Source organism: Vulpes vulpes, chromosome 1 (genome assembly GCF_048418805.1).
Source record: "Vulpes vulpes isolate BD-2025 chromosome 1, VulVul3, whole genome shotgun sequence".
NCBI classification, from domain to species: Eukaryota; Metazoa; Chordata; class Mammalia; order Carnivora; family Canidae; genus Vulpes; species Vulpes vulpes.
The window spans coordinates 81,315,725-81,343,509 of record NC_132780.1 but is presented as its reverse complement, the minus strand read 5'-3'; the positions used below and the strand labels follow the sequence as shown (position 1 = coordinate 81,343,509).

Here is a 27,785-nt window from a genome sequence, read left to right as displayed (position 1 = left end):
AGTTCTCAATCAATATTCAATATTAATCTGAAATGCCTGACTTTCCTGGTATTCTCTGCTTTAAAGTTTCATAAAATATTTTATTTTTAAATATGAAAGAAGAAAGAAGGACGCCTGGGTGGCTCAGCGGTTAAATGTCTGTCTTTGACTCAGGGAGTGATCCCGGAGTGCCAGGATCCAGTCCCACGTCGGGCTCCCTGCATGGAGCCTGCTTCTCCCTTGCCTGTGTCTCTGCCTCTCTGTGTCTTTCATAAATAAATAAAATCTTTTTTTTAAAAAAGGTGAGGGGGGAGGAGAGAAGTCTATCATCTTCATTTTGTAGATTAAGAGACTGACTAGAAAAGAGCCCAGAGGGCAGGTGGAGTAGCTTCCTGCCTGGAGTATTGTTCCCAAGGCGCCTACAGTGATCCACTGAGGGTTGAACATTGGATGCGCGGCTTATCCTCAGCCCTGGTGCAATAAACACGGGGGAATAGCATCCCAGACTAAACCAGAAACTAGGCTGCCCTAAGACCCCAGAACAGTCATTTTTATTATTTATTTTAAAAGATTTTATTTATTCATGAGAGATAGAGAGAGGCAGGGACATACCTAGGCAGAGGGAGAGCAGGGGCTCCCTGCAGGGACCCCGATGCGGGGCCTCGACTCTGGGATCACGACCTCAGGGGAAGGCAGGTGTTCAACCACTGAGCCACCCAGGTGCCCCGAACCAGTAATTTTTAAAACCGCCCAGGCAATTCCCAGGAGCAGCCAAGGGTGAGAACTACCGATTTAATAAAATTCCCCCTCTAAACGTGACATATTCTGCCTATAATGTAGTTTTCTTTGATATTACCATTATTCTCATTTTATGCACATGTAAAATGTATACACACAGAGATATAGCTATGTGCATACGTACATATACTAGTTCTGTTAGTATACACTAATTTCAAAGTAATGTCAACGAAAACATCCTCCCTCCTAGGGTTGGCCACTCTCTCCAATCCAGACCGCCAGTCTAATGACGAAATCAGACCGGCCCCGGTTTGACTCCGCCCCCACCTTGGGCGGTGGCGCGCATGCGCAGTCTGCCTCTCCCGGAGCGGAGCCGTCCCTGCCATTGGCTCCTTCCCGGGCCCGGCCCGCCCCCTCACTCGGGGTCCCGCCCCCCGACAGGCTCGCCCCGCCCCCGTCCCCGCCCCCCCGGCGGGCTCGGCCCTCGGCTCCCGGCCGTCCGCCGTCGCCGGCCTGTCCAAGATGGAGGGCTCTCCGCCGGCGCCGTTTGCCCTCCGGCTGCTCCTGCTCGCGGCGCTCCCGGCCGCCGGGTGGCTGGTGACGGTTACCCAAGAGCTGCCACTGCGATCCCGGGCCCTGAAGGTAGGGCGGGGCGGGCGCCGCTCGGCCGCTCCTCCGCCCCCAGCCTCCGGGGAGGCCCGGGCGGGAGTCGCGGGACTTCGGCGTCCGTATGTTTGTTGCCACCGGCCGGCGGGCCAGGGGCGGGGTCCGGGTGCCCAGGAGAGGGGCGGGGAGCAGCCCCAAGGACTTGGGCAGCCGGGGAGGGGGAGGCGGGAGAGCGAAAAGGGGTCCTTGGTGTGCGGTTGCGCCTCGTGCAGCCCAAGTCGGGGTCCTTAGGGCCGTCCCGCCGTGGCCAGCCGGAGGGGGTTTTGCCGTCGGAAGGACGATCACTAGTGGTAATGGCGCCTTCCCGGGGATGCCCAGGCCCCGGGGCCAGGCAGTGTCCGTGCCCTCTGTGCTCGGGAAGTGTTCTCGGTGAGCTAAGGGGAGCGATCCCAGGCCACCTGTCTGCCCGGCGGCGGCGGGAAGCACTGCCCCCCCCCCCCCCCCCGCGAGCGGGGCGTGCGCGGCTCGGGGCCGACGGGGCCGCACGCGGAGAGGCCCGAGACCCGACGCTTAGGTTAGCGGGAGCGGCTCTTGGAGGTGGCGGGACCAGCCCAGCCCCACCGCGCCGCCTGGGAACCTGCGGGAAGCGCACCAACCCGGCGCTCTGGGGGTGGGGCCCGACCGTGGGTGTCAGCAAGCCCTCCGCCCCAGGGGCTTCTGCGGCCAAAGTTGGGGCACCCCTGCGCCCCTGGGCTACAGGGCGGCCGGTTCTTAACCGCTTTTGCCGGGAGTCATGCTGAAATAAACCAGTATTTGCCATTCATCGATTGAATGTATGATTGGGAAAAGTTTGAAGATTTTAAAAAGGGGACTTTCCCCAGAATGAAGAGAGACAGTATAGGTATACTGTTCCTTACTGGTCAAGACTTGAATACTCTAAATTCAGGGGTGACTTAACACCGTATCACTTTTTTTCTAAAAACACTTTAAAAGAAAAAGATTTTATTTATTTATTCATGAGAGACAGAGAGAGAGAGAGAGAGAGAGAGAGAGAGAAAAGAGAGAGAGAGAGAGAGAGGCAGAGACACAGGCAGACACACAGGCAGGGAGCCTGATGTGGGACTTGATCCCAGGACTCCAGGATTACACCCTGGGCCGAAGGCAGACGCTCAACCGCTGAGCCACCCAGGCGTCCCTAAACTTTTAATAACACTACTTTCTCCGAGAAGAGAAATAACCAGCATATCTCAGTTTCAGTTCTGCTATGCATTTCAGTTTTTTTTTTTTTCTAAGATTTTATTTATTCATGATAGACACACAGAGAGACGCAGGGAGAGAAGCAGGCTCTCTGCAAGGAGCCTGATGCAGGCAGGACTTGATCCCAGAACCCCCAGATGGGGACCTGAGCCAAAGGCAGACTTAACCACTCAGCCATCCAGGTGCCCCTACTGGGGCATTTCAAGAAACCACAACAGGGCAGCCCCGGTGGCTCAGCGGTTTAGCGCCGCCTTCCGCCCAGGGCCTGATCCTGGAGACCTGGGATCGAGTCCCACGTCGGGCTCCCTGCATGGAGCCTGCTTCTCCCTCTGCCTGTGCCTCTGCCTCTCTCTCTCTCTCTCTTTCTCTATCTCACTATCTCTCATGAGTAAGTAAATTAAAAAAAGAAAAAACCACAATGAAAGCCTAAAGAACCCCTTGTATCTGAAATTGTATGTGGACCACAGTTGCAACTGGTTAAAAATAGGAATGTGATTGGCCAGCACCAAGAGACCAGATAAAAATGAAATGATTTTTAAAGTTCTGGAAATTCACTATTCTAAATTTTAAAGATTCATGATCATCAACTAGTGAATCCAAAGACATTTGAGTCTGCCCCTATAGTCTGAGAAAAATGCATTTTGACTGCAAACTGAAAGTACTGCACTGTGGGCTTAATGAGGTCATTGAGGTTATCATTTCAGTTCTGCCTTTTAATGCCTTCCTTCCACTTTTGGAAAGTCCAGATCTAAACTCAGAATTTCAGGGACACCTGGGTGGCTCAGTCAGTTAAGCATCTGTCTTGGGCTGTGGTGATCTCAGGATCTTGGGATGGAGCCTCACTTTGGGCTCCCTACGTAGTGGAAAGTCTGCTTCTCCCTCTGCCTTTCCTCACCTCTGGTGCTCTCTCTCTCTCTCAAATAAATAGGGACGCCTGGGTGGCTCAGCGGTTGAGCGTCTGCCTTCGGCTTAGGGCGTGATCCTGGTTCTGGGATCAAGTCCTGCATCGGGCTCCCTGTGTGGAGCCTGCTTGTCCCTCTGCTTGTGTTTATGCCTCTCTCTTGTGTGTCTCTCGTGAATAAATAAAGTAAAATCTTAAAAATCAAATAAGTAAAAAAAAAAAAATCAAATAAGTCAATATTAAAAAAAAAAACCTCAGAATTTCATAGATGAAAGAATGCTGAGCAGAGAGAGGGAGCATCTCATTCCTTGGAAATGTTTACATGGGAAGCTGAAGCCTCTTGATCTAAATTGTTCAATGTTTTATCTTGAAATTTTTCTTTTTTTTTAAGTAGGCTCCATGCCCAGCATAGAGCCCATTAAGGAGCTTGAACTCAAAACCTTGACTGAGATCAAGCCCTTAGCCAGGATCAAGAATTGGATGCTTAACCGACTGAGCCACCCAAGCACTCCTATTTTGAAATTTTTCAAATGTACAGAACATTTGAAAGAATGTCACAGTGGTCACCATGTTAGATAAATGTCATCTACTGACTTCCATGTAGTGATGGTGTTTGTTTGCTCTCTCCATTACAGTAGTCACCAGACTGCTGTAATTATGGAGTGCTTGAAATAATGGCTGACCAGGGCAACAGAGGAGCTGAGTTTTTAAACTTTTATTTATTTAATTTTAATTAATTTAAATATAAATGACCCATGTGGTTAGTGGGTACCATATTGAATAGCGCAAACTTAGACCACCATTAATATTTTACTATACTGGCTTTATGCTTTATGACATCTGTTTACCTGTTCATTTTTGTATCTAACTTGATCTTTTAGTAAGAAAACTGATTGAAGTCAAGAAAATTCTCTCCATATCCCCTCAGTGATGCAGATCTACTGGACTATAGGCATTTTTCTGTTTTGTTTACATGTGCAACTGTTAGAAGTTGAGGTTACCCCACATTGTAAAATAACGCAAATTTTTGTAGTACATTCTTCTAATATTAAAATAACTTGCTCATCAAAGAAAGACATCCAGAGGACACATATTTTCTTTTCTTTTCTTTTTTTTTTTTTAAGGTTTTATTTATTCACGAGAGACACACAGAGAGAGGCAGAGGGAGAAGCAGGCCCCATGCAGGGAGCCCGATGCGGGACTAGATCCTGGGGCTCCAGGATCACACCCTGGGCCAAAGGCAGGTGCCCAACTGCTGGACCACTCAGGCGTCCCCACATATTTTCTTATATGTGTATTTATTTGATATACTTCCCTGAAACTTAATTCATTTATTTTAAATGAGGTATTTATTACCTTTGTCCTTAGGAAGCCATGTGTACCAGCTGGGCATCTTGTGAGTGAAGGAATTAGAGGAGGGATTGAAAATGGGTGGGTAGAAACTTCAGTTCTGCCACCCACTCTTTGAGTATCCGCCACCCTGGCTCCCAAGCTTGAACTTCCAGTTCAGTCAGAGGCTCTCAGGAATAGCAAGAAATATGACCTATCTCTGAACTTGAGCCCAGGGGGCAGTAAGGGATTAAGGTCTCTTTTGAAATGAAATCATTCGGAAGGAGCAAAAAGTTTAATTGAATTTGGTTCTCTACAAAATACAGCAGGATAGTGTCTGCTGTCTTTTACAAACCCCAGATTTCACTATGCAAGTGATATATGTAAGTGCAGTAAGTATACAACAGTATAGCGTATGTTCACTACTGAAAGGCTGAAGGTGTGAAAAGGTTTCTTGGAATGCCATCATTGTAGGGTTATCTCTGGGCTGTTAGAAGAACAATATAGTGAAAAGAGGAATTCTTGGCTGGAATTAGAACACAAAAAAATATAACCACCAGTTTGATGACTTACTGAATGTTGGTTTGTTCTAGAGATGAGTGTATTGGTTCTAGCTCATGCTTCATTCTAGATTAGGGTGGACCAGGAGAAAGCCAGACTGGTTCTGAAGCTTCCTAAGCCCCCATGCAAGTTGGCAAGTGTACCAAATGTGTAATACAGGCTTTCCATATTAGAGTCCTGTTCCTTGAATAGCATCATCTCAGTCTCATAAAATCACTTCAGTCTTTTTCTCATTTGTTGGAAATATATAAAGTATTGGAGATAGTCACAGTGCTAAGAGATCCACTTGTATATTATTTTTTTTAAGATTTTATTTATTTATTCATGAGAGAGAGAGAGAGAGAGAGAAGCAGAGACACAGGCAGAGGGAGAAGGAGGCCCCATGTAGGGAGCCTGATGTGGGACTCGATCCTGGGACTCCAAGACCAAGCCCTGGGCCAAAAGCAGGTGCTAAACTGTTGAGCCACCCAGGGATCCCCTGTATATTATTTTGATTATGAATAATTTTCCTATTTTCAAAGTTAAAAATACCCCCAGGAAAAAAAACTTTTTTATTCTAGGATAACAGTATCTAATTGTGAATAAACTTAGGTAAGGATTTGCTTTACAAATGACAAACTGTAATTCCTCTTAGAAATATTGGTGAATACTTCTTTTTTTTTTTTTGGTGAATACTTCTTAACAGTGTTTTCTTCTCTTTAGAAGGTGTGTCATTAATAAATTTAAATATTTGAGTAACTGCTTTTGAGCATACCTTGAGAGACACTAAAACTGTGCACAATACATACTTGTCCACAGACCCTATGGGACATACTTAAGAAGGGTTAGACCAGGGGTGCTTGGCTAGCTCAGTCAGAGGAACATGTGACTATCGAGTTCAAGCCTCATATTGGGTGTAGAGATTACTAGGAAAATCAATAAACTTAAAAAAAAAAAAAGGTTAGAGCAGTCTTGTTCAAAGAAAACAAAAAAGTTGGAAACTATTCCAATGTCCATTGATAGTGGAAAAATAAGTAAATTGGTAATCATTTGATGGGTTTTATACAGCACTGTAAATAAATGTCTTCAGCTGGTTGCATCAACAGTTTTAAATAAAAGAAGTTCCAGAAGATTACATGCAAAATTGTTCCACTTATATAAAGCACAGAAACAGATAAAACTAAACAACTTATTGTTTAGAATGACACACAGTAAAAGTATAAAGAAAAGTAAGAAATGATTAACATTGAAGACTATAGATATTTCTTCTGAGGGAAAGGAGGAGAACAAGACAGAGAGGGTTATACCCGGGACTTCTAAGGTGTGGACAATACCCTAGTTTTTAACCTAGGGAGTAGGTACATGAGTGTTAATTTTTTCTTTCAAGTCCTACATTTGCATATTATATGCTCATAAATGTGATATATTTCATAACTAAGAAAAAACACATTATGAAAAGTTGGAATTATGAATGAGGGCATAAAAAAGGCTGTAAAATTAAAATGCTGGGTTTTTAAAAATGCTCTTTTGCTGTTATAAGTGATTATACAATAAATATAATTGAGGGGAAAAGAAAAAACTGAGTTATTCTTACTTAGTGAAATGCATACCTATCCAATTTATATGTTTTGCAGGACAGCATCAGAATTAATGTAACTACCCTGAAAGATGATGGGGAGGTATCTAAAGAACAGGTTTGTCTACTTTTGATTATGTTTTTAATATATAACTTAGCTAAGTATTAGGCAGCTTATGTTATTTTCCCCCACAAATCTATTTTACTTAGGTAATGTATTTTTGACATGAAGAATTTGTCATCATTTTTAAACCATTGGAATTAACGTATATGCTGCTTTATTTTAAGGTTGTTCTTAACATAACCTATGAGAATGGACAGGTATATGTAAATGACTTCCCTGTAAATAGTGGTGTAACGCGAATAAGCTGTCAGACTTTGATAGGTGAGTACTATTAAATTATTTCTGTAATTGTTCTGTTTTTAGTAATACTAAATTTGTGAAACACGGTTCTTTATGTGATGAATTTCCATTTTAAGTTAATACTATACATCATTACTGGAGTGTATACTAATATGACTGTGTTTAAAATTCAAATCCTACTTTATATTGGTTATTCCTAGCGTATTCCTATTTCTTTCTTGTGAGATTGGCATTGATGGGAGCTGCATTTCTGGTAGGTTGAAATCAATGTAAGAATGTACAGAGAGGTAATAAGGGAGATTTACAAGTAAGAGGCAAAATCTTGGAGGAGTACTTATCACAATTATAAAAAAATAAAGAGAAAAATAAGCTATTGGCCTAATTCTCTGGTTTTCTGTTTCTTCTATCCTTATATCCAGATGACACTTTTTTTCTTTTTTAAGATTTTATTTATTTATTCATGAGAGACACAGAGGCGGGGGGTGGGTGGGTGGGAGGGCAGAAACATAGGCAGAGGGAGACGCAGGCTCCATGCAGGGAGCACGATATGGGACTCGATCCCAGGACTCCAGGATCATGCCCTGGGCCAAAGGCAGGCACCAAACCGCTGAGCCACCCAGGGAGCCCGACACTTTTTTTTTTTTTAAAGATTTTATTTGTTTATTTGAGAGTGAGTGAGAGAGAGCACACAAGCAGGGGCAGAAGGAAAGGGGAAGAGAGAAGGAGAAGCTGGAGCAGGCGCAGGTTCCCCACTGAGGAGGCAGCCTGATGCGGGTCTGGATCAGGGCCCTGGGATCATGACCTGAGCCAAAGGCAGACACTCAACCAACTGAGGCCCCCAGGTGCCTCAGATAACATTCTTTTTAACCTTTTAAAATCTTGAGTTGGGGGTCGCCTGGGTGGCTCAGTGCCTTTGGCTCAAGGCGTGATCCCAGGATCCGGAATCGAGTCCCATGTCGGGCTCCCTGCATGGAGGCTGCGTCTCCCTCTGCCTGTCTCTCTCTCTCTCTCTCTCTCTCGCTCTCTCTCTCTGCCTCTCATGAATAAATAAATAAAATATTTTTAAAAAATAAATAAATCTTGAGTTGGGCAGCCCGGGGGGCTCAGCTGTTTAGTGCCGCCTTCAGCCCAAGGCCTGATCCTGGGGACCCGGGATTGAGTCCCACATCCGGTTCCCTGCATGGAGAATGCTTCTCCCTCTGCCTGTGTCTCTGCCTCTCTCTCTGTGTGTATCTCTCATGAATAAATAAAATCTTAAAAAAAAAAAAAATCTTGAGTTATTTAAAGACAAGCAAATATGTTATGTTGTACCACAGTATTTGAAAGAAATAAAGAATATGAGAAATATGTATAGTCTTCTTACCATCTGTTTTAACATATACATTTAAAGCAGTGAATTTTTCTCTAAACAGTTGTACCCTGTACTTGATTTATTCCATACTTTCATTGTTATTCAGTTCATAGTGTTTTCCAGTTATTTGTTGTGCAATCTCTTGTCCTGTGGGTCATTTAGAAGTTAAGGTGCTTAATTTTTAAAAATTTTGGAACTTTCGTTTTTTACTGTTTCCACCTCTATCATCAGAGCTACACTGGGTATAAATTTAACTCCTGAAATTAGAGACTTGCTTTGTGGCTTAGCAGATGGTCAGTTTTAGGAAATGCAGATGTCTGTGTGCCCTCAAAAAGAAAGTACATCATATGATTAGTTGGATATGATGTTCTGTATGTGTCAGGTAAAATTTTTTGTTAATCATATTGTTCAGTCTGTTATGGAAGTACTGATTTGTTTGTTTGCTTTCTTGCTCTATCAGTTCCTGAGAATGGTATGTTAAAATCTCCACTATGTAGGTTTGTCTTTTTTTCCAGCTTTGTTCATTTTTGCTATGTTTTGGCACAATATTACCAATTTCACACAGATTTACTGTTCTGTCTTCTTTGTAGATGGACTTTTTTTTATTATGATATGCTCTTCTTTATCTCTAGTGATATTTTTGCCTTAACGTCAATTTTATCTATATTATTTTAATGGTAATTGCTTTTTGGCCGGGGCAAGTGGGAAAGAGGGAGATTGTTGTGTGGTATCTTGCTGTTTTCTTTCAGTCTCTCTGGGTCCTTATAATTAAGGTGAATCTCTTATAAGCAACATATACTGGTGGGTCTTATTTAAAATCAGTCTGTCAATCTGTCTTTTAATTGGGGTTTTGATTTATTTACATTAATGTAATAACTAATATATTTGGATTTAAATCTTTAATTTGAATTATGTGTTTCCCATTTGTGTCCCATCTGTTCCATGTCCCTTTTTCTTTCCCTTTTGGCCCTCTCCTGGCTTTTTTATTTTTTCTTTGATCATTCCCCCTCTATCTTTTGGTTTTTAAATTATTTTCCTATTCTTTTAATAATTACTGCTGAGCTCAGTAAACTGGGAATTTTTATCACTTCCCAAACAATGCAAGAACCTCAGAAAATATAAACTCCATTATTCCCTTTCTGCTTTGTATTGTTACTGTCATACATTTTAACTCTTTGTGTTATTAAATCCTAGTACTACCCATAATTATGCTACATAATTGTTTTTACTATTTTGTGTAGTCCAGTACTCATCTATGTTTACTGTAATGGTTGCCCTTTCCATTGCTCTTCGTTCCTTCCTGAATATCTGTGTTCCCCTTGGGCCGCATTTTCCCCCTGCCTAAAAAGTTCCCCTGAGTAAGAGATCAAGAAATCCCCTAAATGCAGATGTGTATGCCGTGAATTATGTGAGCTTTTGTTTGAAAACATCTTTATTTTGCCTTCATTTTGGAGGATCTTTTTATAGATAGGGAAAGACAGGTTAGCATTTTATTTTGTTTTGTTTTTAAAGATTTACTTATTTATTTATTCAGGAGAGACAAAGGGAGAGAGAGGCAGAGACACAGGCAGAGAGAGAAGCAGGGTCCATGCAGGGAGCCCGATGTGGGACTCGATCCCAGGACTCCAGGATTGTGCCCTTGGCCGCAGGCAGGCACCAAACCGCTGATCCACACAGGCATCATTTTAAAGACCAATTTCATGGTCTTCTAACTTCTGTAGTTTCTATTGAGAATCAGTGTTAGGCTCATTGCTACAGGGAGGATAATAGGGTTTTTGTTTTTTCTTTTTCTTGTTGCCCTTGATTTTTTTTCTTAGTCTTAGGTTTTTAGTAGTTGTACTGTGATGTCCCCAGGTGTAGGGTTCTTTAATCTGTGGCTTGATGTCTTTTGGGGAAAATTTTTGACCGTTATCTTTTCAAAAAGTATTATAAGTCCTCTTTCTTATTCCCTTCTTGCTTTTCATTTACATGTATGTTTGACCCTTTCCTAGGCTTCCATATAGATTTTGCACTGTTTAGTGCTTTTTTTTTTTTTTTTTTTTTTTTTTATTTATTTATGATAGTCACAGAGAGAGAGAGAGAGGCAGAGACACAGGCGGAGGGAGAAGCAGGCTCCATGCACTGGGAGCCTGATGTGGGATTCGATCCCGGGTCTCCAGGATCGCGCCCTGGGCCAAAGGCAGGCGCCAAACCGCTGCGCCACCCAGGGATCCCTGTTTAGTGCTTTTTTAATCCTTTTTTTTTTTCATCCTTCCCGCACAGAAATTCATCAGCTCTGCCTAATTGAGTTAATTTCATTTACTGGACTTTACTTCTAGGATGTCCATTTTATTCTTTTTTATTTTATTTATTTTAAGTAAGTTTTTTGTTAAATATTTTATTTATTTATTTGAGAGAGAAAGAGAGAGATAGAGCATGAGTGAGGAGGAGAGGAAGAAGCAGGCTCCTTGCTGAGCAGGGAGCCTGAGAAGGGGCTTGATCCCAGGACCCTGAGATCATGACCAGACCCACCCAGGTACCCCATTTTATTCTTTTTAAATTTTTTCTTTTTTCTTTTTTTTTTTTTTTTTTTCATCTCCTTCTTGGGCCCTGGATACCAGCCCACCTCTTTAAAAAAATTTTATTTTATATTTGCAATTTTGATTTTAATAGTTTACACTTATCTGGTGAAATTCTCCATTTTATCATCTATTTTCTTTTTTTTTTTTTTTTAAGATTTATGGGCAGGGCAGCCCCAGTGGCGCAGTGGTTTAGCGCCGCCTGCAGCCCAGGGTGTGATCCTGAAGACCCGGAATCAAGTCCCCCGTCGGGCTCCCTGCATGGAGTCTGCTTCTCCCTCTGCCTGTGCCTCCGTGTCTCTCATGAATGAATAAATAAAATCTTAAAAATAAAAAAAAAAGATTTATTTATTTTAGAGAGAGAGCATGAGCAGCCAGGGGAGGGGCAGGGGGGTGAGGCAGAGAATCTCAAGCTGACTTTGTGCCGTGCGTGAGTCCACCGTGGGGCTCTATCCCATGACCTGAGCCAAAACCAAAAGTTGGATGCCTAACAGACTGTGCCAAGTGCCCCTATTTTCTTTTTTTTTTTTTTTTAAGATTTTATTTATTTATTTGAGAGAGAGATTGCAAGCAGGGAAAGAGGGAGAAACGGGTTCTCTGCTGAGCAGGGATCCCAATGTGGGGCTCAGTCCGAGGACTCTGAGATCATGACCTGAGCCAAAGGCAGATACTTAACTGACTGAGCCACCCAGATGCCCTATCATCTATTTTCTTGAACCTATCACTTTCAGTAACTTTAAAGTTCATGTCTGCCCCCTCTAATTTTTCGAGTCATTCTGGATGTGTTTTGTTTTTTCTTTTGATCCTTCTCCTTCAGTATGTGTTGTTATTTTTGATACTGTATATGAAAAGTTAAAAAGTGTCTGGATAGTATTATCTTGCTCCAAAGGGGATTTACTTTAATCCCTGACAGTCATGATAATAAGGGACAGAATACCTTAATTTTTAAATTGAGGATTGGGCTGATGGAAGGCTCGATTCTCATCTTTGTGAGCCGTAGTCTATTTCTTAGTAACTATTATTCCTCAGATGGAGCTCATCATTCGCCCTACATGAAAACTTGGGGTGTTTATGGGGGCCCATCCTTTTGTGGGTCCCATTGCTCCTCACTGTCATGAGCCTGCCAGAGTTTTTGCTTAACCTCATAGTGTCTTAGGTAGATGCTCAGTTTTTTAGCCCAGCCTGAGTTAGTAGTCAGCAAATGTTTTGGGGGGCAGGGAGGCGACTGCATAGAGTATTAGCTTACTTTTATTCTTCCTTCACTCTAGGATCTTGTCACAAGTCCTGGATACCTTTGTAGCCATAATCCGTCTATTACGCCCCTCTACATGAGACTGTCAAAATCTGCCCGTTTAGCTCTGTTTAGCTTCTTGGCCTCTTAGTCATTACTTTCTGTTGAGCTCTCCAGCCTCTCTACCTGTTCAGCTTGGGCATCAGTAAATGCCTTTGGGATGCTGACTGACTTTTCAGCTCTCTGGTGCCTCTAGACCCCTGTGGGTTTTGATTGTATATGTGTGTGTTTACATCTTTACTAGTGGCTCTCAGTGAGAAGGTTGGTATACAGCAAGCTAATTCTTCATAGTTAGGAAAAGAAGTGCCGTTATTGGTATAAGCAATAATTCCATTGATGACATACACATTAGGAATTTCCCGTGGAGTGTGACCTGGCTGCTGTCTGTATTACTATATTACAGTCACCTTGCTGGTCATCCCAGTTGTTGCATTGAGTTTCTTTGATAACTGTAGTAAATGCCCATCCTATTAGTTCGAAGAATCCTCAAAACAAATATAACAACAACAAAAAGCCCTCTTTCCTTAATTCTTTAACAAACTTATTTGGGAGGTGTATTAGTTGTTGCTGTGTCACAATTTAATTCTTAGTAGCCGACAACAATATTATCTCATGGTTTTTGTAGGTCAGGAGTCTGAGCTTGGCTTAGCTAGGACCTGTGGCTCTGGCTCTCTGGTAAGGATATAGTCATCTCAAGTCGCTGCTGGGGCTGCTTCCTGGCTCACTCATGATTGTTGACAGGATTTAGTTCTTGTGAACTGTTGGACTGAGGCCTCAGTTCCTTGCAAGAGGTTGGCCAGAGGCCTCACTCATTCCCTTGCTGCATGGACCTCATAGGGCATCTCACAATATGGCAGCTGGCTGTATCGGTAACAGGACAAGGGAGCCTGTCAGCAAGAGCAAGAGTCTAGCATGATGAAGTCACAGCCTTTATAATCTAATCATAGAAGTGACTTGCCATCATTTTTACTTTATTCTGTTTGTTAGAAACAAGTCACTGGGTCCAGCCCACATTTCGTGGGAGGTCATGGGTCATTGAGAGCCATTTTTTTTTTAAAGATTTTATTTATTTATTCATGAGAGATACACAGAGAGAGAGACGGAGAGAGGGGGCAGGCCCCCTGGAGGGAGCCGGGTCTCCAGGATCACTCCCTGGGTTGAAGGTGGCACTAAACCGCGGAGCCACCGGGGCTGCCCTTAGAGCCATTTTAAAGCTACCTACCATAGTCAGAAAAGTCAGAATATCAAGGGCTTTTTTGTGTGTTTAATTTTATTTTGTTCTACAGCAGGGGTGCCAGATTTAGGGACCAAATTTGATGTATTTATAGGCCTGCATTTTCTCATCCATCGACACTCTTTTGCCTAGTGTACCAGCCTTTGGACAGACAGATGGACTGCCAAGGAGCCTACTGTTTTGTGAGCAAGACCGATGGGCAAACAGGGAACACATGCTCAGGTGGACCACAGGAGAAGGGAGGAGCTTGGAGGATGGGAGAGAGGTTAGGCAGATCAGAGAGGGAGGAGCAGCAGGTGCTCCCCCTGAAGAAGGACCATTCAGGGAACCCCCAAAGAGTCACAGGGATGCTGCTGGTGGTGTTTGAGCAAGGCGGCTGTATAATCAAAACTCTGTCATGGAAGGTTAATCTGGCACTGCTGTGTGGATGGTTTGAAAGAAGGGACTAGTTAGGTAACTATTATAATGGCGAGTAGTTAATGAACTCCGTATTGGGTGGGGAGGTAGGTGGAGATGAGAAGGACAAACGTTAAGAGAAACTGGACCTGGAATGGCCCAAAGGAAGCAACTAACTAATTGGATAGGGAAGGAGGGTGAAGAAGTCAAATGTAACCTGCTAACTTTTGTCCTTGCTAGTTTGGAGAAGGGTGGACTTATTTATAGAAATGGGGAAGTCAAGGAGGAACCGTTTTGTGAAGACTTTGTTCTCAATGGAAACGTCTGTACCTATTTAAAAAAGTGAGAAAAGTTAGGCTTTGCCTCCCAGAGATTTTGACTTACAGAGATTGGGATCAGACTCTGGCATCTGTACTATTTCCCAGTTGGTTTTGATGCCTAATTACGATTTAGAACCACCAGACCAGGCGTTTGAACAGTATCGATAACTTACGATGGCATATTATTTTAAATTATGTATTTGTAATTCTGGATGGAATCACTGCTGAACAAAAGCCATAGAATAAGAAACCTGATGCATTCTGTCAAGGGAACGCTGCCTGGTCAAGGAGATAGGTTTATGAACAAAGAGCTACATTACAAAAAAGCTATTGCTTAAAAAAAGGTGTGAACTTAGCAATGTAGGGATACAGTAGATAGAACTGCCTAAGTAGGAATTTATTAAAAATGGATGAGAATGGGGCGCCTGGGTGGCTCAGTCGATTGGGTGTCTGCCTTCTTCTAAGGTCATGATCCCAGAGTCCCAGGATCAAGCTCCACATCGGGCTCCCCGCTCAGTGGGGAGTCTGCTTCTCCTTCTGCCCCTATCCCTGCTCATGCTCTCTCTCTCTCTCTCTCTCTCACTCTCAAATAAATTAATAAAATCTCAAAAAAAAAAATGGATGAGGAGAAAGTGGAGAGTAGAGGACATTCCAGATAAAGGGAAGGGAATAGGCCTATAAAGGCACAGAATCAATTTAAAACAGCTGGGTCTGCATGCAGAATATCCATCTGGGTTCCTTTTTAGCGAATAATCCTCATACGGTAACATTTGAGGGACTAACATTTGAGAAACTAAGTGTTCCTTTTGCACTGGTCTCATTGATTTATATTGATTTATCTTTTTCTGTACTGTTTTCTGCCTTCATAGGTAGCCACTGGCTCCCAGGGTGAGGGGGTTCTTCACTAGAGAGAAGTAGGGCCAGCAGCTAATCCTCCCCTCATCCATTAGTGTGCCAATCACAGGGCAGTCCTGTCCTCTGCCCCATTCCTGTCCTCTCCAACAGCAGCGAGTCACTTATTGGAGAAAGTGTTGAGAAAACAACTCCGTGTCCTTTCTTCTTGGGCCATTATGTCCCTGGATTTTGTGAATGAGAGAACAGATGAATGAATGTGCTTGCTTTACTAAAACATGAGATTGATGGGCTGTGTCTTCTGGCCTGCTTCGTAAGTAGTTATGCCCCGTTCGTTCCTCCTTGACAAACTATGTAAAAGAATGGGAATGATGTTGCTAGTGTGGTAGTTTAAAGACCATCGAGGAGCACCTGGGTGGCTCAGTGGTTGCGCATCTGCCTTTGGCTCAGGTCATGATCCCAGGGTCCTGAGATTGAGTCCCATATCAGGCTCCCTGCAGGGAGCCTGCTTCTCCCTCTGCCTATGTCTCTGCCTCTCTGTGTCTCTCAAGAATAAATAAATAAAGTCTTAAAAAATCAAATTAAATTTTAAAAAGACCATTGAACACTTTTCCCTTTTCAAATGACTATAAGCATTTTGAGGATTTGTCAGGTTGTCTCTGTTTTTATAAATTCTGTAACATCAGTGAAGTTGGAGATTAAAAAAGGCCAAGAAATTGTTATGTAATTGTCTTGTTCCATGTAAATGTTGAAATAATCAGATTCAGTAACAGATTGCGTGGCATTTGTTTCGTTCAAAGCTGTTTTTTGTTTTGTTTTGTTTTGTTTTATAGTGAAGAATGAAAATCTTGAAAATTCGGAGGAAAAAGAATATTTTGGAATTGTCAGTGTAAGGGTTTTAGTTCATGAGTGGCCTATGACCTCTGGTTCCAGTTTGCAACTAATTGTCATTCAAGAAGAGGTAGTAGAAATCGATGGGAAACAAGTAAGATAGTATGATTATTACTTGGGAATTAAAATGTAAAGATTAGTGCTGGGTGTTATGCATGTGTTGCATTATTTTATTTATTTCTGACTTGATAAGGAAAAATGGTATCCTAATGTTGCCTGTATTCAATCTTTTAGAACTTTTTACTTGTTTTAACATTTGCTTAGCATTTGAAGACTTAGCATTCAAAGTCTTAAGTTTTAAAAAATTCATATTTATACATGTTTTTATAGCTTTAAAATATTACAAACATTAGTAAATTGAGTGAAGAGATTGAATTTCGTTCATAACTCTGCAACTTTTCTTCTGGCTGAGTAAATGAAATGGAACAGAGAACAAGCTTATGATACTGAATTCTAAAACACTCAGATTAAAGTTGTTAATTAAATGCCTCAAAGTATGGGGAATAAAGAGTAATTGTGAATAGGATAAGTGTTTTAGTTAAAGAGAACAAAAAGGAAAAGTTAGTTTTAGATTCTTATAGATCCATTATTTAAAATAAAGAATAATTGCTTATTTTTTCTTTCATAGGCTCAACAAAAGGATGTTACTGAAATTGATATTTTAGTTAAGAACCAGGGAATACTCAGACATTCAAACTACACCCTACCTTTGGAGGAAAGCATGCTGTATTCTATTTCCCGAGATAGTGACATTTTATTTACCCTTCCTAACCTCTCCAAAAAAGGTACTTTAAAAGACTGTTACTTAGGGTATCAAGGAAATTATTTCTTTAGTGGGTAGCTTTCTAATCGTAGTTAATATGTTTGGTAGTAGGTTTCTTTCAGAAATGCTTTATAACACCTGTTACTTTATATGTCCATTTAAGAACTCTAGGAACCTATCTGGAGTCTTAATAGAGAGTAACTGAAACAAAAAGTGATCAGTCATGGCTGCTTGGTGATATTTTATGGTAATTATCTACCCTTATTCTGGGCAGTCATCACAAAATACATGATAAGAATAGTGTTTAGGTTCTTTTCGAGAAAGAACTATTCATTTTTTTTCCATCGAAACATGGAACTTTTTGAAGATTTGACTTTGTGTATTCTGCGTGATGATAGGATCATAACTGGTCTAGCTCCTTATGACTGTCTAGGTTATGGCTCCTTTCTGGCATTTAAATATGAACAATCAAATGTTACTGTTTTTCTCCTGTGGCAAAGTAAATTCTTAGTATCCTACATGTTTTTGGTATAGTAATGATGGAACTAGTAAGAGACACACCAGAATGCACCTAGCGTTTTGGTAACTTGGCTCTTCCTTCTCAGTAGAAAGTGTTAGCTCATTGCAGACCACCAGCCAGTATCCTATCAGGAATGTGGAAACCACTGTAGATGAAGACGCTTTACCTGGCAAACTACCTGAGACTCCTCTCAGAGCAGAGCCTCCTTCTTCATACAAGGTAAATCAAATATTTTGGATTATCTTGATATTACAAACATTTTTTGAAGAAAATAGCATTTCAGATGAGGTGGAAACCATGAGGATTGGAAGTGTGAAACACTGTTAATAGTGGACTCCTCACTGTTGTAGTATGATGTTTCCAGGTATTCCCATGTTCAAGTTTCATTTAATAATAGTTAGATAAGGGGATCCCTGGGTGGCGCAGTGGTTTGGCGCCTGCCTTTGGCCCAGGGCGCGATCCTGGAGACCCGGGATCGAGTCCCACATCGGGCTCCCGGTGCATGGAGCCTGCTTCTCCCTCTGCCTGTTCTCTGCCTCTCTCTCTCTGTGACTATCATAAATAAATAAAAATTAAAAAAATAATAATAATAGATAATCATTATCAAGTCATTGGATTCCATTTTGGGGCAGTTTTCAGTTCCAGAGTCATTCCCATCCTTATTCCTATTTATTTATTCTGTGCTGCTGCCTGGTGCACACACACATGCGTGGTGCCCTCAGGATCTTGAACAGTGACCGAGCACATGTGGTCAAGAGTGCAGTCAGGAGTCCGATCACGTAGGTTTGAATCCTGGTTCTGCCACTTACTCGTTGTGTGATCTTGGACAAGCTCCTGGTCTCTCTAACCTCTGTTTCTTTATCTGTACAATGGAGCATCCACTTTAATCTATAAAATCACGCAGTTGTTACCAGGATTAAATAACCTGGATACAAACGTAAGAATGTATTTCCATTTGTTAAGTATTCCTAAATTACTAAGGGCATCATATGGTTGCCTGGCCATATATTTGGGTTCAGACTGAGTATCTTGATATCTTTATACATATTAGCTAAGGCCTCTTACTCAAAATAATTTTTTTTTTTAATAATTTCTATTTAAGTGAGCAAGGTCTGTGGTTAGTCTCAAAAGATTCTGGAGGTTTCTTTGAAGTTCCCGCTGAAGGTTGGGATTGCTTATTTGGGGTTGCTGGAAAAACTCCAGTCACCTTTGGCTGGCTGAAACGCCAGCACCCTTCCCCTGCCTGCCTGCCTCCCTCAGAGCAAGGCAGCCCATGCCATCCATGCACCTTAGCGTCTCCTCTGACTCTCTAAGTATAGGAACATATTTTGTGCACTGTGAACTCCCCATTTGGGCCAGAAGCCACTAATATGTTTGTCTTTTTCTCCTGCTCTTGTCCGCCAACTATTAGAAACACATAGTTGCCTCTGGTCTGTTTTGCATAAAGTAGACTAGCTGAACCTCTTACCATTTAGCAATAACTTTCACTTAATTTATAGATAATAGTATAAATAACTGTAAAGGATAATGAAGCAACATTCCTATGCCTGTATTATTAGGATATAATTTTTAAAGATACATTTACAGAACTTATCAAGGTACATTTTAAAATGAAATGCAGGGCAGCCCCGGTGGCGCAGCGGTTTAGTGCCGCCTGCAGCCCAGGGTGTGATCCTGGAGACCCTGGATCGAGTCCTACGTCAGGCTCTGCATGGAGTCTGCTTCTCCCTCTGCCTCTCTCTCTCTCTGCATCTCTATGAATAAATAAATTAAAAATCTTAAAAAATAAAAAAAAATAAAAAAAAATAAAAAAAAAATGAAATGCACCCATTTAAAATATAGTTAGGGGGCACCTGGGTGGCTCGTTGGTTAAGCGTCTGCCTTCGGGTCAAGTCATGGTCCTGGCGTCCTGGGATCAAGCCCTATGTCAGGCTCCCTGCTCAGTGGGGAGTCGGCTTCTCCCTTTTCCTCTGCCACTCCCCCTGCATGTGCTTTCTCTCAAATAAATAAAATCTTTAATAATTTAAAAATAGTCCTTTGACAGATGAATGGGTAAAGAAGATGTGGTGTATATATACATAATGGAATATTACTCAGCCATTAGAAAGGATGAATCCTTACTTTGATATGATGGAACTGCTGGAGGGTATTATGCTGAGTGAAATAAGTCAGTCAGAGAAAGACAATTATCATATATGGTCTCACTCATATGTATAATATAAGAAATAGTGAAAAGGACTGTAAGGGAGGGATGCCTGGGTGGCTCAGTGGTTGAGTCTGCCTTCAGCCCAGGGCGTGATCCTGGAGTCCTGGGATCGAGTGCCACATCGGGCTTCCTGCATGGAGCCTGCTTCTCCCTTTGCCTGTGTCTCTGCTTCTCTGTCTCTCATGAATAAATAAATAAAATCTTTTAAAAAAGAGGGGGGGTACTATAAGGGAAAGAGGAAAACTGAATGGGGAAAAATTAGAGAGGAAGACAAACCATGAGAGACTGCTAACTCTGGGAAACAAAGGGTTGCAGGAGGGGAGGACGGTCGGAGGATGGGTAATTGGGTGAAGGGCACTAAGGAGGGCACATGATGCAATGAGCACTAGGTGTTGTATGTTGGAAAATTGAATTTAAAATATTTAAATAAATTTTAAAAATAAAATGTGTAGTTAGGTAAGTTTTGATAAATGTAGACATCTGTCTAACCAGCAACAGTCAAGATACAGAATTTTATCATCACCCAAAACTAAAACATAATTTTTAAAGCCTCTTAGAGATTAAATGATCCTTGATTTATCTAATCAAAACTCCTTTTTTAGGTGATGTGTCAGTGGATGGAAAAGTTCAGAAAAGATCTGTGTCGGTTCTGGAGCAGTGTTTTTCCAGTATTTTTTATGTTCCTGAATGTCATGGTGGTTGGAATTATAGGAGCAGCTGTGGTAATAACCATCTTAAAGGTGCTCTTCCCAGTTTGTGAATACAAGTAAGTAATTATTATTTTTGAAACATTAGTGGTTTTAATGATTAAAGAGTGAGTTGTATTTACTGTATTATTTAGAGTAGAAAGTATAAATAATAGGAAGGCTATAAGACACGAGGGAAAAAAAAAAGACAAGAGGGAGGGAAAATGTTCTTTTTTCTAGCTTGTCTCCCAGTGTTAGCCAAATTAAGACATTTATTGGATATCTATCATGAACAGGACACTTGTCTTGGGGATTCAGATGTAATACAAACTCTCTTCTCTAAGAACTTAGTCTATTAGAGAAAGGAAACATATATCTGTTATGGAAAATGCAATGTTAGACTAAAATAAAATGAGGGCTTTGCTATGTATAATTTTCTACCTCAAAGTATCAATTTAAAATGAAGTAGATTTTAGAAGACCAGTGAGATAGTTGGTGTAGCATTGCTAGTAAAAAGCAAAAGAGGAAACTTAAGTGTTTATCAGTGAGGGCTTACCTAATTGTTCACACATGTAGTGGAATTCTGTGCAGCTGAGATGCAAAGAATCCAAATTCTATTAGATGGGGGAAAACGTTGTGTAACAGTATGATCCCATTTGGGTAAATACTTTTCTATTCTGTATATAAATGCATAGGAAATTTCTAGAATGACAAAATACGTTATCTCTAATGAGTGGGAATGAGAACAGGGATAGAAACACTGACTTTTTCTTTTTTTTTTTTAAGATTTTATTTATTTATTCATGAGACACACACACACACAGAGGCAGAGACACAGGCAGAGGGAGAAGCAGGCTCCATGCAGGGAGCCTGACATGGGACTTGATCCTGAGACTCTAGGATCACACCCTGGGCCAAAGGAAGGAGCTAAACAAACTGCTGAGCACCCAGGGATCCCCACACTGACTTTTTCCCTTTGTGTACAGCTTGATTTTTTTAACCATAAGAAATTATAAATGTAAAAGTAAATTTGTTATTAGTATTTTTGTAAGTTAAACAGTCAGGGGGCACCCATCTGGCTCAGCTGGTGGAACATGTAACTCTTGATCATGGGGTCATGAACTGGAGCACCACGTTGAGAGTAGAGTTTACTTAGGAAAAAAAAGAAAGAAAAATAAGTTAGTCACTTCAGTTGTCTTTTTTTTTTTTTTTTTTTCAGTTGTCTTAATAGAAGTAAATCTCCATAGATAGGGACGACCACACTCTTTGCCTTAAATTATATTGTACTATCTTGTAAAGACCATAGGATTTATGGGAAAAGAGGCCCAATTCAAGCATTCACTTTTCCACTTGCTTGCCTTCCATTTTTTCCTGTGTAACATTGAACTAATCCCTCCCTTAAAGGGTTTGTTGAAAGACCATAACGCATGCAAAGCGCCCATGGAGTAAAGAAATATTAGTATCCCTCCTACCTTTTAGTCTGGTTTCCCTTGAAGAATTCACATTTACCATTTCTTTCTGAATGAAAATTCTGGAACTTAATAATTTTTTTCCTTTTTCCTTTGACTGCCAGGAATCTCAGGACCTTTTTTGAACTTTATTATGCAAAGCTGTGTAGAAAACCATGTTGCACTTTTTTTTTAATTCTTTTACCAAATGTTTTGTTACGGGCTTCCATGTGGGAAGAGACACAATAGAAAATTAAAAACCTGATTTGCAGTATAAATGGCAGTTGCCCTAAGGATACTTTCTGGTAGTAAAAGATTTCATCAATACAGAAATATAGAGAGCAGTTAAAATACCTCATTTCCCTGTTCTTTAATTCTTATAACTAGAGGTAATCATTGTTAATCATTGTTAACTTTGAGAGTGTGCATCTTTTATCCACATTCTGTATATTGATATAAATGCATGGTAAAGGCAGCCCCAGTGGTGCAGCAGTTTAGCACCGCCTGGAGACCTGGGATCGAGTCCCACGTCGGGCTCCCTGCATGGAGCCTGCTTCTCCCTCTGCCTGTGTCTCTGTCTCTGTCTCTCTCTCTGAATAAATAAAATCTTAAAAAAAAAAATGCATGGTAAGATATCATTAAAGTATGGTCCCATTTGGGTAAAACCAAAGTATTATGTTTATAATAATAAGATTGTTTATCAGCCAAGGCTCTTAACTGCCCCACATATTGCTTTAATTTTTTTAGATTTTAAAAATTAATTTATTCATGAGAGGCACACAGAGAGAGAGGCAGAGACATAGGCAGAGGGAGAAGGCTCCCTGCAGGGAGCCTGATGTGGGACTCTGTTCCAGGACCCCAGAATCATGACCTGAGCTGAAGGCAGATGCTCAACCACTGAGCCAGCCAGGCATCCCCAGATTGCTTTATTCACCTAATGACAGAGGCTCCAAAACTTTTTTGGTACATAGCAGTCTCAAGTGTGCCAGTAATTTTTTCCTGTTGCTCTTATCTAGGCCAGAAGGAAATTAAAAGAAAAATTTTTATTTAATTCTTTTAAATATTTTATTTATTTTTATTTTAAGTAAGCTCCACACTCCACATAGGGCTCGAACTCACGGCCTTGAAATTGAGAGTCACGTGCTCAACCGAGTCAGTGAGGCATGCCTATTTTTTTTTTAAAGATTTTATTTATTCATGAGAGATACAGAGAGAGAGGCAGAGAGAGAGATAAGCAGGCTTCATGCAGGGAGCCTGACGTGGGACTTGATCCTGGGTCTCCAGGATCATGTCCTGGGCCAAAGGCAGGTGCCAAACCGCTGAGCCACCCAGGTGTCCCGAATATTTTTTAATTTACAACTACACATATACATTATGTTACATTTACAAGTGAGATGTGTGTGCCTACAGGGCACCACATAAAATTCTTATCTGGGAATCAGATTGCACACTGCCACCCTCATTTCCTGTTCAACATTAGCTTTTGTACAGTATTTTTTTTTTTAAAGGATTTTATTTATTCATGAGAGAGAGAGAGAGAGGCAGAGACACAGGCAGAGGGAGAAGCAGGCTCCATGCAGGGAGCCTGATGCGGGACTGGATCCCGGGACTCCAGGATCAGGCCCTGGGCCGAAGGCAGGCACTAAACCGCTGAGCCACCCAGGCTGCCCCAGTATTTGCTTTTTATTCAACAACTGCCCAGGTCCAACTTTGCAAAGATCTGACCTCACTGAATGTGTAGTATGACCTGATGTTGAAACTGTGAACTACTCTCAAAATGAAATCTTGATAATGAAATAGGCTGTAGCCTGAGTCTATAGAGCCACCCCAGGTATCTCCATGCATTTGGGAACCACCCCAGGGGTCTCCATGCATTTGGGAATCAGACCTTTTCCTATCAGCACACATATTGCTTATTGATCCTCTTTCTGGCGGCGTGGTGTTTTACAGCATAGGTAGGCCATAACATAACCACTCCTCCAGTAGACATCCAAGTGTCTTCCAATTTCACACTATTGCCAACAATGCTCTAGTGTGCACCTTAAATATACACATGTACGTCTCTTTGCACGTGTATTTTTTTTTTAATTTTTTATTTATTTATGATAGTCACAGAGAGACAGAGAGAGGCAGAGACACAGGCGGAGGGAGAAGCAGGCTCCATGCACCGGGAGCCTGACGTGGGATTCGATCCCGGGTCTCCAGGATCGCGCCCCGGGCCAAAGGCAGGCGCCAAACCGCTGCGCCACCCAGGGATCCCTCTTTGCACGTGTATTTACGGAGATAGACTTCTAAAAGTGAAATTACTGGGTCAAAGGGTGTTTATATCTCAACACCTGAGAACAATCTTTTTTGTTTTTGCTATTGTGGAGAAATCTCATCTTACTTTGCATTTTCTTCTTGCTTATGTCCCTTGCAAGTCCAGGTCAAACTGAGTCTAGCAACTTTGTGATAATCAGCTATATATTTCTCCGCTGACGTGCCTGTTTATAGCCTTTGCCCATTTTTCAGTTGTGTTGCCTTTTATAATCAGTATGTGGGAGCTCCTTTATCTGTTACACACATATAATATCTATTGCAGTTTTTTTTTTCTTAATCCCAGACTGTGATTTGTCTTTTGCTCTTGTTTCTGGTATCATACAAAAGTTAAATTTGGGGCCAGAGCACTTCATGCCTTTCCTTTGTGGCTTTTAGGATTTTAAATTCTTAAGTTGACCTTTCCCATCTTAAAATTATTTTTCTTAAAACATGTTTTACTATCACTTGTGTATATGGTAAGCTGAGTTATGATTTTGTTTTCCAAAGAGAGATGCCGTCATTTCAGTTGTCCTTTGCCCTTGAATTGAAATGTTACCTTATTCTGAACTGAATTTCCATACTTTAATCTCACTTCTGAACTTCTCTTTGTCTAGTACTGTGCCAGTAGCATAGTTTTAATTCCTATACTGCTTTAATAAAACCAGGCATGTTAACAGCTATTCTTACTTGTGACTTATTCTCCCTTTTGTCCAGCTATTATAAACTAACTAAAATGAAGCAAAAACACTTAACCCCAGGTATATATTTAATTTTAACTCTGATATAGCCTTGTCTTACCATCAAACTGTAGATGGAGGAAATGTTTAATTTCTGTTTTTGTATTTCAGAGGAATTCTTCAATTGGATAAAGCAAATGCTATACCTGTCACAGCTATCCACTTATTTCCGGATAATCCTGAGAAAAAAGCAGAAACCCTTGAAGATAAAACATGCATTTAAAACACTATCTCAAATCATGGACTCTGAATTAGTCTTTTGGCTCTCAATTTGCCACTTGGATAGAATTGTCTTTTAAATCGCAAAGAATTTGTTTATACACTAGAGAAATTGCTAAACTCCTAAAACTGTCTGAAACTTGACCTTTTAGGAGACAAGTTAAAGTTCATCTTATTCTGTAACAGAGCTGGTTATTCAGATGATTAAGGAAAATTTAAATGAAGTGGAAGAGAAGATATGAAGAAACATCAAAATTACCAAAAAAAAAAAAAAAAGGGAGAGGGCAGGACAAAATGCCACGTGCCAATACTTTTCAAGGTGCCTTTATAAAGGAAATTATATCCACTTAATTACTATAATATATGAGACTTTATGAAAAGCACTTTATGAAATTCTAATTTAAAAGCTCAAGAATTTAACACTTATTTTTTTATTCAGTAAAATGTGCCTTTATATTAAGTATGTGACTCAGCATAAAATCACTTAAGTGTATCATGATTTGATTGTATCCTGTACGAAGACTACTTACTTTGAATGCACCAGGATTTAAAAATAGTAGTGACTTGTTCTCACTCTAAAATAAACTTTTTTTGAGGAAAACAATAGAGAGCTTTGGTATAAAAACATATCCTGGGCAAGAACTGCTTCTGTGTCAGAGCTGATTTCACAGACACTGGCTTTAGCCAGGGTTCAGACTGCGGATGAGCCCTTTGGTCCTGGAATTAGATTGTACCTTGCGCTCTTGTGCTCCTTAAGTGTCATTTATCCTTCAACAGTGATCTTTTTTTAACCATCACCCCCATTAACATGTTTTATAATGTGATGTAGTACATAAAATACTTGCTTTTATTCCAAGTGACAGATATTTCCTATTTTGTTTTATTCATTACTTTTTTATTGCAACCTGTCATTTTAAACACATTGTTCAGTAAAATAATGACTGACTGGTTTGTAAGACCACCTTAGTGGAGAGGGGAAAAAAATAAAACCATCTTAGAATTGGGTTAAGTAGATATGTATGTGTGGGGTAAGGATGACAGGGAACAGAGTGGAAGAGTGAGGTTTTATCCCGCCTAGCTGTTTTTTGTTTTGTTTCCGCCTAGCTGTTTTTAATAATAACAGCCCTGTGAAATATACTTTCTCCATATTATATGAATAAATAATAGCATGTGATTCACTTTGATCCTAAAGTCACCCAGCCAGTAACCCTTTATGTCCTTCCTCACTTTAAGATGCTGGAAATCACCAATTCTAACTTCAAATAATGACAGTCTATTAAGCTTACAGAGAATCTCATGAGAACTGTGGAGGAGGCTATGTGGCCAACTGGAGAGTGTAGGCTTTACAGTCAGCAAAGTCCTGTCCTGCTTTGCCTCCTTACCAGGGAGACCAGGAACTATGGCATGGTGCTCTCTTTTCTATGGTTGGGATGATACAGTTATTTTTTAAAAAGTAATCCTTAAAATTTTTTTTTAAATATTGTATTTATTTATTCATGAGAGGCAGAGAAAGAAGCAGGCTCCTTGCAGGTAGTCTGATGTGGGGCTCAATCCCGGGACTCCAGGATCACACCTGGGGCCGAAGGCAGAGGCTCAACTGCTGCGCCACCCAGGTGTTCCTAAAAAGTAATCCTAAACAGGTAGCTTACTTAAGATTTTATACCATTAACTTTTATTAACTTATACCATTAACTGTTCATTTAATTATGCTTTGTATCCATGAAAGAATGGGCTAATGAATTTCACTCATTAGAGCAAAGGGAGCAGCCTGTAGTGCAGCCTCATATGTAGGCAGACTAAAGTCAAGCAGGAGTGTGTGTGTGTGTGTGTGTGTATTTTTTTTCTCTTTAAGTATATTATAAAATGAAGGGTCTTTAAAGCTCTCCCAGGAAGAGGAGGGAAGCTACCGTAACGCCAAGCAGGAAGGCACAGTGGGTGCATAGTTTGTGCCTCAGTTGGCTACTTATGTAAAACGTTCAGGAATTTTCAGTTATTCACTGGCACCCAAGGTGCTAGAGCCAATCTTACTCCCTAAAAGGAATGGCAGCCGGACAGTGGAAGAGAAGATGCTGTACCTAGAAGTGCATACAAAGACACTTCCAACCTAAGTAATTGCATCTGTGCTGCAAACATACATGGTCAGTGAAAGAAATTAGCTAATACTAAAGTAAAAGAGATTTGCTTGCAGCTTTAAAAAATTGCCTTTATTTATTCAGAATCATACTTTTCTTTTTTTAAAATCTTACCATTATGAAAGTTTAAAAAAATATAGCACTCGATGCAATGAAATACTACATTTAATTATTATTCAAACACTTAAGGCAGGTTTCTCACAGTTTGCATGTGAGAATTTAGCATGATCCAAACTCAAATATCCATTTCTCATATCTTTCAATGTCTGCAGCAGAAACTGACTTAGAAACCTTTTTTAAAGCCATTTCAAAATCCTCCATAGTTGTAGGCATGTGCATTTCTTCTCTTGAAAGATTTCTGATTTCTTCTGGGGTCAAACCTTCAATACGCCTTCTCATTGCCATCAAGGATGCATCCCTAGGTTTTAAATTAAAACACACAGTGTTATTTTTATTGAATAAAAACCTGTAAACAACATTTTTTCAGTATTCTTATTTTGTAATTATCCCACTACACATACTTATGGAGTATTGCATAGAATCTTGTATCAGAATACAAGGCCTGTTTGGAGTTGTTTTTTATTTTATTTTAT

At 40.8% G+C, this 27,785-nt stretch overlaps 2 protein-coding genes across 3 annotated transcripts in view; one reads left to right on the top strand and one right to left on the bottom strand.

Moving 5' to 3' along the window:
• Positions 1 to 1,174: 1,174 nt before the first annotated feature.
• GINM1 (glycosylated integral membrane protein 1) lies at positions 1,175 to 27,670 on the top strand. Of its 2 annotated transcripts, none has more exons than XM_025997987.2 (8): positions 1,175 to 1,359; positions 6,985 to 7,044; positions 7,215 to 7,311; positions 16,126 to 16,277; positions 16,812 to 16,968; positions 17,552 to 17,685; positions 20,275 to 20,438; positions 24,953 to 27,670. In XM_025997987.2, exons 1-8 carry the CDS (start codon positions 1,240 to 1,242, stop codon positions 25,062 to 25,064), a joined length of 996 nt encoding a protein of 331 aa, XP_025853772.1. In that variant the 5' UTR covers positions 1,175 to 1,239; the 3' UTR covers positions 25,065 to 27,670. The 2 variants fall into 2 exon arrangements, with proteins under 2 accessions (XP_025853772.1, XP_025853774.1); XM_025997989.2 differs by having other exon boundaries at positions 1,187 to 1,359; positions 17,555 to 17,685.
• Positions 27,243 to 27,785, bottom strand: part of KATNA1 (katanin catalytic subunit A1) — a 46,233-nt gene continuing 45,690 nt past the window's right edge. The window contains exon 11 of the mRNA XM_025997986.2: positions 27,243 to 27,610. Coding sequence (XP_025853771.1) covers positions 27,412 to 27,610 — 199 coding nt within the window. The 3' untranslated portion in view covers positions 27,243 to 27,411. The remainder of the gene's footprint in view (positions 27,611 to 27,785) is intronic.

Bases quoted from the DNA above. Each gene is read 5' to 3' on its own strand.
- GINM1 (XM_025997987.2), top strand. From the start codon at position 1,240: ATGGAGGGCTCTCCGCCGGCGCCGTTTGCCCTCCGGCTGCTCCTGCTC. The intron at 1,360-6,984 runs GTAGGGCGGGGC...TATGTTTTGCAG, and splicing joins TGCGATCCCGGGCCCTGAAG to GACAGCATCAGAATTAATGT. The intron at 16,278-16,811 runs GTAAGATAGTAT...TTTCTTTCATAG, and splicing joins TAGAAATCGATGGGAAACAA to GCTCAACAAAAGGATGTTAC.